The 10,117-nt window shown below is 49.0% G+C and overlaps 1 protein-coding gene across 2 annotated transcripts in view; it reads right to left on the minus strand.

The window, feature by feature from the left end:
- SLC9A7 (solute carrier family 9 member A7) overlaps positions 1–8,865 on the minus strand; it is a 165,491-nt gene extending 156,626 nt beyond the window's left edge. For both annotated transcript variants that reach the window (XM_021080388.2, XM_021080387.2), the window contains exon 1: positions 8,401–8,865. In XM_021080388.2, the coding sequence (XP_020936047.1) occupies positions 8,401–8,743 (343 nt within the window). In that variant the 5' untranslated portion in view covers positions 8,744–8,865. The remainder of the gene's footprint in view (positions 1–8,400) is intronic.
- Between the last annotated feature and the right edge of the window lie 1,252 nt (positions 8,866–10,117).

Here is a 10,117-nt window from a genome sequence, read left to right on the forward strand (position 1 = left end):
TCAAACTGGATTACTTAAAATAAAAAATGTAGTCTATCAACCACCACCACCACCAATGAAAATGCGTGCAAATCCTACTTATGTGTCTTTGCCGGATTACATACGACAAAGTACTCATCAAATACTCCCACAGGGATTGGCTAGCTACTTTCCAAACCTGTTCCTTTCACTCCAACTAGACTCTGTCTCCCTGCCTCTGCTCATTAGATGTGGCCTCAAGACCAAGTCCCATTCAACACAAGCAGCAAAGCAATATGCAACACTTCCAGGCTTAGCACGTAAGCCTTCGCCATCCTCTTTTTCTTCCCTCATTCATTGGCTGGAGGGAGAGAATCCCAAGGCCCTGAGGGATTGGGAAACCACGAGATGGAAGGTACCTGGTCCCCAAATCATCACAAGGAGAGCCACCTGGCAGACCCTTGCACCGACCCATTCCATGAGCTAAAAACATGACCTTTTCTCGGGTTAGGTCACAGAAAACTGGGATTGGTCTATTACAGCAGCTAGCATTATCCTCATACAAACATCCACCCTGATTAAAAGAGAGGTAGCATGCTTTAACCCAAGAGAAAAGTCTCCTAACATATATTCACCTTTAAGTGGAACAGAGGCGATTTTTCAAAAGACACGTGAACCTAAAAATCAAACCCCCCAAATTGAAATGAAAGTTACTGACTTTCAAGTCCTCTAAGCCTAACCTCATCTCACGTAAACTTACGTCCGTGTGACACAATGTCGGAAGGATTTTAACGAGGCTCAAGGGTGGTTTGTAGACCGCCTCACCTGTATCACATTTTGGGGGGGAGGTTAACAGGTTACCGGCAAACAACAAGTTAACACAGCGGTTAGCATCTTCCCCAAACTTCTCTTTCAATGAAATTTTCAAGACACACCAAAAGTCAAAAGAATATAAAGCATACCCTTTCAGCCACCACCTAGATTCAACAATTGTGAGTATTTTGCCATATTTTTCTCTCTCCATATGAACTATGTGCCCTTTTTTCGACTGAACTTTTTGCAAGTTGCACCTTTAGGAAGCATACACTTCACCCCTAAAGACTTCCGCCTGTTTCTCCAAAGACACTCTCTTATACAAATAACCTCAATTATCACATTTAAGACAAATAACCGTAATTCCCCAATTTCATTAATACCGAATCCACCTTCAAAGATCCCCAATTGTTCCCCCAGACATTTCTATAGCTCATTTCCATAAACCAGGAGCCAATCAAGGGTCACGTGTCTTTGGCCTCCGTTAACTTGAACACAGTCTTCGTCTGCTCAGGCTACTAGAACGAAACACCATAGACTGAGCTGCTTAAGTAGCATTTGTTTCTCACAGTTCTAGAGGCTGGCGAGTCCAAAATCAAAACACTGGCAGATTAGGTGTCGGGTTAGGGCCCTCTTCCCGGCTCCCAGCTTGTAGATCGCTGCCTTCTTCCTGTAGCCTCAGACAGAAGAGAGCGGGAGGTCTGGTCTCTTCCTCTTCTTATAAGGGCACTGAGCCCATCCTGCAAACTCCACCCTCATAACCCCATCTGAACCTAATTTCCTCCCCAAGCTCCTACCTCCAAAGACCATCACACCGGGCATTGGGCCTTCAACACAGGAATTTTTCATTAGAGCTAGTATTTATTGGTTCTTTTCTATATTATGATTGATTTAACAGTGTGTGTGTTAATTTCTGCTGTACAGTCCAGTGATTCAGTTATATATACACGCATATTTTTATATAGCTTTCCATTATGATTTCTCCCAGGATACTGAATATAGTTCCCCATGCTATATGGTAAGACTTTGTTTACCCCTTCCATACTTCTGCATCGACTAACCCCAAATCCCACTCCATCCTTCCTCCAAATGCCCCCCCCCAGCAACCAGAAGTCTGTTCTCTATGTCTGAGTCTGTTTCTGCTTCGTAAATAGGCTCCTCTGTGTTGTATTTTAGATTCCACATATAAGTGCTATCACATGATATTTGTCTTCCTCCATCTGACTTCACTTAGTATAATAACCTCTAGGTCCATCCATGTAGCTGTAAATGACATTATTTCATTCTTTTTCATGGGTGAATAATATTCCATTGTGTGCACACAAGTGTGTGTGTGTGTGTGTGTGTACACACCACATCTAGATAGGTATGTAGAATCTAAAATATGACACCCCATAGGAATTTTGAGAAATAGGAAATTTGAGAGGACACAATTCAGTCACTTATCCTGCCTGTTTCTCTTGACATTGACTTTTTGAAGAAACCAGGACAACTGCCTTGTAGATTTTCCCACATTTTGGACATGTCTGTTTCCACATGATATTTTATAACGTATTTCTCTATGCCCTATATTTCCTATACATTGGAAGATGTGCCTAAAACCGCAGTTAGATCTGGAGGACGAACACTACGTGGGTAAAGCCGTATGCTTCTTGCAACACATGAGGAGGTGCATAATACCAGACGCTTCACAAGGCGCGAGGTGAATCTGATGACTTGGTCAAAAGACGGTGACTGCCAGCCCTCTCCGCTGTGAAGGTACCTTCTTTCCTTCGAAATAGCTAAGGAACCTGTGGGGGTGATGCGCAGCACCAGGAAAGTACCATGGTCCCCAACAACCTCTCACCCATGGCTCTGGAAGTCACTGAAAATCCTTGTCTAAATCAATTATCACTGGGGTTGTGAAATGGTGATTTCTTCTCTCATCATTCCAAAAAGGTCCTAAGATACGCTTTCAGGAAAGGTCATTTTTCTTATTTTAAGGCTTCCATTTATAAATTTTAAATAACTAATGCTAAGTAACCATATAACCTGTAATTGATTTCTAATGCATCTTTGATACAAAAAAAAGTTGTCTGCTTTATTTTAAAACAATGTTTCCATTGCAAAAGTAATGTGTCAGTGTTAGACATTTCAGCACATTCAGAAGAGAGTGAATGGAAAAGCAGTATCTCCTCTCCATCCCACCCACTGTCAAAAGATAACCACTGCTAAGTTTGTGCATCCTTCCAGAGAAGCACATGTTATACATAAATGTACATACGTCCTGTTTATGGACATACATCACAATTCCTGGACCAACCCACAGTATGCCGAAGTTCCCAGGCCAGGGATGGAGACCCATGCCACAGCAGCAACCCAAGCCACTGCAGTGACAAAGCCAGATCCTCAACCTGCTGCTCCACAAGATAACTCCTACATCATATAATTTTCAAAGAATAATGGAGTTCCTGGAGGCCTACCTGTTGTGGTGCAGAGGAAACGAATCCAACTAGGAGCCATGAGGTTGCAGGTTCGATCCCCAGCCTCGATCAGTGGGTTAAGGATCCTGCAATGCCGCAAGCTGTGGTGCAGGTCAAAGACACAGCTGGGATCCCGCCTGGCTGTAGCTACGGTGTAGGCCAGCAGCTGCAGCTCAGATCCCACGTGGCTGTGGCACAGGCCGGCAGCTATAGCTTCCATTCGACCCCTAGCCTGGGAACTTCCATATGCCACAGGAGCAGCACCCCCACACACACAAAAAGGACAAAAAGACAAAAAATAATAAGTGAGATACTACATATACTGCTCTGTGCCTTGTTTTTCCCACAACACTGTATGTGGACATCTGCCTTAAAAGGACATCTCAAAACACCTCTTCTTCCCAGCTGCACAATATTCCTTAGTGGGAATGTGCTAGAGGTCAGCTAGCTCCTTCCTAATGGTAATTGCACCTTGTTTCTGCAGCAACAAACATTGCTATCTATATAACATAACACATTAGTGCAGGTCTTTCTGAAGGATAAAGTTGGAGAATGGAGACTGCTGGATAAAAGACTAGAATAGCTACATTGTAATTTTTTCCAAGTATTAACAAATAGCCCAGTTCTCATCACTCCCACTAACTGTATCCTTATGCATTTAAAAATGAAGGCAGGTCTCTAATAAATGAACCTCAAGTAGCAATGCTGGCCAAAGAAACACAAGTCTAAAGTGAGAATGAGAACTAATATGTATCCAGTATGTTAAGTACCAGGCCTTGCACTTGGCCTTTACAATATAGAAATAATACAAAAATTCTGTGAGGTGGGTGACACCGTCCCCATTTTTGAAAGAGCAAACTCAGGCTCAGGGAGCTTACCCAGTGTTACGCCGCTTTATAAGTACAGGGCCAGCATTTAAATGCAAGGGGTCTGATACCAAACAGAGATTATACAGAGCATCCCCAAACTAGAGCCAAAATGAAGGGCTTTAAAAAACACAACAAAAAAAAAATCAGGGTTCCCAATTAACCAGGAAGAAGGTGGCTCTGAAATGTTTGCTCACCCGCTCAAATGTTAATTTCACGCTATTGCAAAAAGCCATATTTTCCCCTTTCAGATTTTGCTTAGGAACCCACTCAGCCTCTGCTTAGCAATCCAGCTCCAGCAAAGCAACAATGAGCCCACGGTCCACGGTCCACAGAACCTGGAGGAGCTGACCAAAGCGTACTTGGAAAGTTGATAGGCGTGGAGGAGGGGGAAGCGAGAAGCAGGTGGTAGGCTCACACTGCAGAGTTAGATATTTTGGACCCGTATCAGTTGTCACAAAAATATTATGGGGGAAGTGGAACTACTCTGCACATGAGAGAGAACCACAATTAACTGACACAGTCTGTTTATACCACCTTTCCCTGCCTCAAACACTTGCTATTTCTGCTGCACAGACACTCGGGGCTCAGTAACTTTAAGGTGGCACTTAATCATGTACGGAGCCAGACAGCTGGGAGCTCCCTTGCCCTGACAAAACAGGTTAGACTGGTGCCAGGCGAGCGCCTTACCCACTGCCCTGCTGCTCCCATTGCAGGGGCTGGGGGACTGCTTTCAACGTCCCTAGAGACGCTAGTCTATGGTCACCTTCCCTGGTAGCTGCCTGGACCAGGGGTCGGGAGGAGTGCTTCTAACTGTCCCTTGATGAGTGGGGGAATTCCTTTCCATGTAAATGCTGCGCATTCACACAGGCGTCTCTTACTGTCCTTAGGGATCTGCCTGTGCACACCACTCCTGAGGTGGCATTCAACTATTCTTCAGGGATAATGGGATAAAAGGAGAGCGGAAGAGGAGGGAAAAATCTCTTCCCCTTTCCCTATTTTGTCTCCATTCTGGACACAGGGCTCTCCAGAAGTCCCATGGGTACGGTTAACAGAGAAAGGTCACAGAGAACTGGTAAGATGATGGTGTGATTTAAACAGGGAGACGTGGGCATCAAGCTGGATGATTTGAGGAGCATCTTAAAATGCCAGCACCAGTGCCACAGAATGGAGGCAGGGACATGCTCTCAGGTGATTCCACCACTACCAAAGTTAAAAAAACAAAAGGCACAAAAGGAGATATACATATATATAAAATATATGGGCACACCCCCCATGTCCCACATGCCTAGTTCCTTCCCCACAAGGAAATCAATGTTACTGCATGTCTATTGCATGTAGTCTGTGGCATGTCCTCTCAGAGAAATGTTATGACTATACCACCAAATACATATGTCATCATAATTTATTCTAATAAATTACTATATATTAATGCAGTGTTAGATATACACACACATGTATACTTATTTTAAATATGATAACCTTCCTTCTCGAAGTGCCACTTAAATATTTTTAACGTGGCAGAAATTCAATTTTTTTTTTCAATTTCAAAGAGCTTTGAAATTCACACAAGCGCTTTCACTCATGTTTTACCAACATTTACAAATTAAATTGGTTACCTCCATAAGTTAAGTTGGGCACCCAGCACAGAACAGACACTTTACAAACGTTTTTGCAGGTCTTTTTGTCCTTTATTACTCAGAGGCCACAGGACAGTTACTCACTTCCTCTATTGAGATCGAGAAATGAAATCTGACGTCTTACTATGAAGAAAGAGAAGTGCTAAAATCTGTACTGCAGTCACTTAAACGTTCAAGGATTTTCATACAGAATTTTTTTTTATCAGAATCCCTATCCAATTGTCTTAAGTATATAAGGGACAGTCAGCTAATCGAAATGACATTGGAAATCAGGTTTGAGGGGGCTTGACACAGAAGACTAAATATCCCTGAAAGAAAAATAGTTTCCCCCAATTACAGGCAATCCACATCAAAATAGTAGGAGTTCCCGTTGTGGCGCAGTGGTTAACGAATCCGACTAGGAACCATGAGGTTGCGGGTTCGATCCCTGCCCTTCCTCAGTGAGTTAACGATCTGGCTGGCATTGCCGTGAGCTGTGGTGTAGATCGCAGACTCGGCTCGGATCCCGCGTTGCTGTGGCTCTGGCGTAGGCTGGTGGCTACAGCTATTAGACCCCTAGCCTGGGAACCTCCATATGCCATCTCGCAGAACCTAGGGCATCACACATTGACAATTAAATGTCCTATTGCATTTCAAAGTAACACTAATCCCCAAAGACAAAGAACAAAACTATAGGGAATGCTGTGAGAAGATGCTGCCTTTTCTGAATATCATCAATTAAACCAGATTTCCATAGCACAAAATGAAACCGTACACTGGTAGCACAATCCCAATGACTAAAAGATTGAGATGGGTTTAAAAAGTACACATCAGCACAGGAAAATTCCACTGTTGTTTTCAAGCCTTCCGATAAAGGTGATTGAGCTCCTAAGAACAGGGAGTGCTCCTCAGAAAATATATTTTTCAATCCCATTTGCCAAGCACTTGAGTGTGTATTTATGAAGCCCATCAAATCTACCATCTAAAAGCATTTCACATGATACCTTAATGAATTGGATCTAGGGGCTATAAAATAAAAATTTCTGCCTGGCTATCTATATACATATAAAGGCAATGTTCATTTGCATTTGCAGCTCTGAGTCAATCGCCCGAAATGACAACAGGCTTCAACTCCCCACTCTGCTTTCTGCTCAGGAAACCTTCCAGCTTACCTGCAGCCCCGGCTTCAGTCATTTGTCACTGACTGACACAAACCACAAAGCTCAAGAAGGGCCAGGTTTGCGTTCACCCCTGTAATGTGCAATAACCAAATGCAGTTTTAGACCTGGTCCTGTTTCAATCCAAGATCTGTTTAGGCCCCTACCCCTTTAAAACGAGAGGACTCCCCGACAGCACTTCTTAAACTTGGTGGCCAGGAGCCAGGGCTGCCAACAATCAAGAACCTTGAGAAGCAAGGCCCGAGGGGCCAAGGGTAGTTGTCACATGAAAGATTAAGGTGTCTGCTTTCCATTCTCCATCAGGGAACTCTGAATGGAAATTGAGGGGAGAGATCCCTCCAGTATTAAGGGATGAAAATGTTCCCTACCGGGAACGGTCATGAAGTGGGCTCATCTATTTCACATGAGGATGCCAAGCTGGGCCTTCATTCTACTGAATCAAATTCGAAAAGGGAACACTCGGTTCCAGTTTGAAGTCCTGTTGCGGTGGGTGGGGTGGGGTGGGGTGGGCGTAGGGGAGGGCGGGGCATCGGGGGGGTTGGGTGGGGGGGATGATTCAGAGGGCGGCCAGCTGACATCCATGGAGTAATGGAAGCTCTGTGCCTGTGATACACCGTGCGCCATGCACTCCAGAAAAGGATGGTGGCATTAACCCACCTTTCCCAACAAAAGAAGGCTGACTCCAGAATTCAAAGCACTCCTTTTCCTCTTCCTACGTCCTTAAATGACGCTTCCAAGTCGCGTCCCTGTTCCGATCTGAGGAATACAAATCTCCTTTCTCTTCGCTTAGAGAAGGCGAGTGACTGGGGTGGAACTTCCCACCTGGACAGAGGGTGGGAGGCGTGCCCGTCTCCCCGACCAGGCCTGCCATGGCGGTGCACCCCTCTGGGTCCTGGACCACGCTCACCTCTCACCGTGCTTCAAGCTCCGACTTTGCTCACAAGAGAGCCGGCGACAGAGTAGCAGCAGTGGGCGCCCACCCAGGTTGGCCATGGACGTGGCATCCGCCAAACCGCGTTAGCCCGGGCCAAGGAATGAATACTCAGCCCTCGCCCCCACCCTCACGGTGGCCTGCCTCCTGGGGTGGCGCGTTCCCTGGGAGGTCACCCACCTCCCACCACGGCACACACACCCCCCCTGTGGAGCTGAACTGGGGCGGGGGGGCGGGGGCGCGATGGGAGGGGGGGCGATTCTGCAACGGAACCGCCCGGACAGAACCAGACCACCCCCCCCCTCCCCGTGTCTTTCATTTCCCCGGTTCCCCTGGAAGAAACGTCGAAAGGGGGTGGGATTCTTTTTAATGGTAATAGGAAGCCCGACCTGCAGACAGTTGACCTTGGGAACCCAGACCGTCGCAGCGGGAAACGGAAAAGAAACGAAACACGTCGGCAAGTGAAGGGGGAGCACCGGGCGGCGTGGGGTCGGAGGATGGGGGGGAGCGCGGCCGCCCGGCGGCCCGAGGGGAGTCGGGGGCGGGCGGTGGGCGCGGGGGCGGGGTGCTCACCGTAGATCATGGCCAGCCCGGTCTCGTGCAGGAAGCGCACCCGGCGGTGCTTGAAGAGCCAGATGGTGAGGATGGTGAGCGTGAGCAGCAGGATGAAGGTGAGCAGGCTCACGCTGTCCTGCCGGTGGCTCTCCTCCGCCTCCTTCTCCGTGGCGAGCTCCTCCATGGCGCTGCTGTCCTCGGCCGCCGCCCCAGAGGAGGAGGCCGCGGCCGCCGCGCGCAGCCCCCGACCCAGCAGCGGCGGCGGCGGCAGCAGCAGCAGCAGCAGCAGCAGCAGCAGCCGCGGTGGCAGCGCCCTGGCCGCCCGCCCCGGGCCGAGGCGCGCCGCGTCACCAGGCTCCATGGCCCCAGCGCCGCCCGCGCCTCCTGCGCGAGGGACCCAGCAGCCCGCGCCGTCGGCGGCTTCCCGCGGCGCCGCGGACCTGCTGGAGTGGCCGCGGCCGCCGCAGCTCCTCCTCCTCCCTCCCGCGCCGGGGCCGGGGCCGTGCGGGGAGCCGCGCTGGGGGAGGGGCGCGCGCAGTGCGCAGGATCCCCAAGCACCGCCCCCCGCCCGCGCACCTGTCCGGCCCCCTGCCGAGCCCTGGGCCCGCCCCGCCGCCCCCCACCCCCACCCCGAGTCGGGTCGCCTGTCCCCCTCCCGCCCGCGGGCGGGGCCCCCAGCCCCTTGGCTCCCTGCGCTCCTCTCCGGGTCCCGGCGTACCTGGCCAGGCCGTCTGGGCTCGGGGGGCCGCTTCCTGGGCACTTGCCGCCGCGCTTCTTAAACCGCCAGAGGTCGCCCATGCCTGGCAAGGAGCATCCTCTTGGATGTGCGATCTCGAGTCCTGCGTCTGGGGCCACGCGAAGTGTTTGCTCTCTAGCCAATGTGCAGCCACTCTGGGCCCAGTAAAAATCGGGGGTCTGGAGGAGCCTCGGAGCCGCGGTGCCACGTTACCCGCTACACCTCTCTTCCCACACCTCTCAGAGTGCCTTTCCAGCGTTTGGGGGCTTCCCAGAATCTGCCAGGCTTCATTCAAACTTCGGCTTTAGTCTGACCCAAACTTCGGCTTTAGTCTGACCCAAAGTAATGACGGAAGAGCGTTGAAATAACTCCTTCACCACTTGGCGAGTAGACTGACTTCTTATTCTGGACTGTGTAACTAGCCCTGAGGGGGAAGGAAGTTGGACCCAAGGAACAGAACACTTGCCATTCCCGGTAGCTGGGCAGCAGGTGTTTGGAGAGGGGAAATCATCATGGTGGCCCTTTTATGTTGACCTTCTGGTGGCCCAGGGAGTTTTGGGTGATTCTTAAGACCAGGCCCAGTTCTGGGGGAGGGGGGAATGGACTCTGGAGGATAAATACTCTTAGAACTAGAATTTTTTTTTTTTTTTTTGGCCACTCCCACAGCATGGGGAAGTTCCCAGATCAGGGATGGAACCTGAGCCACAGCAGTGACCACAGCAGTGACAACGCCAGATCCTTAACTTCTAGGCCACCAGAGAACTCCAGGAACTAGAATTTTCAACCTACCTTGTTTCTCTGGTCAAGGAAGAAAAGAGAGATCAAATTACTCATCACTGAAGTCCCAGTGCCTAGCACTGTGCTCTCGAGTGTTTCTTGAACCACCTGAAATCCTTACCAGCTGCAGCGTTTTCTCTCCAGAGGCGTTTGTGTTTTTTAAGAGGCTTCATTGAAGAAAGCAATGCTTAACTAGAAGGAGTAACAATAGGGTAGAGATGG

Source organism: Sus scrofa, chromosome X, assembly GCF_054392235.1.
Source record: "Sus scrofa isolate SSC_HxYL_T2T_F1_AM1 chromosome X, Sscrofa_HxYL_maternal_Yorkshire_Landrace_v2.0, whole genome shotgun sequence".
NCBI lineage: Eukaryota > Metazoa > Chordata > Mammalia > Artiodactyla > Suidae > Sus > Sus scrofa.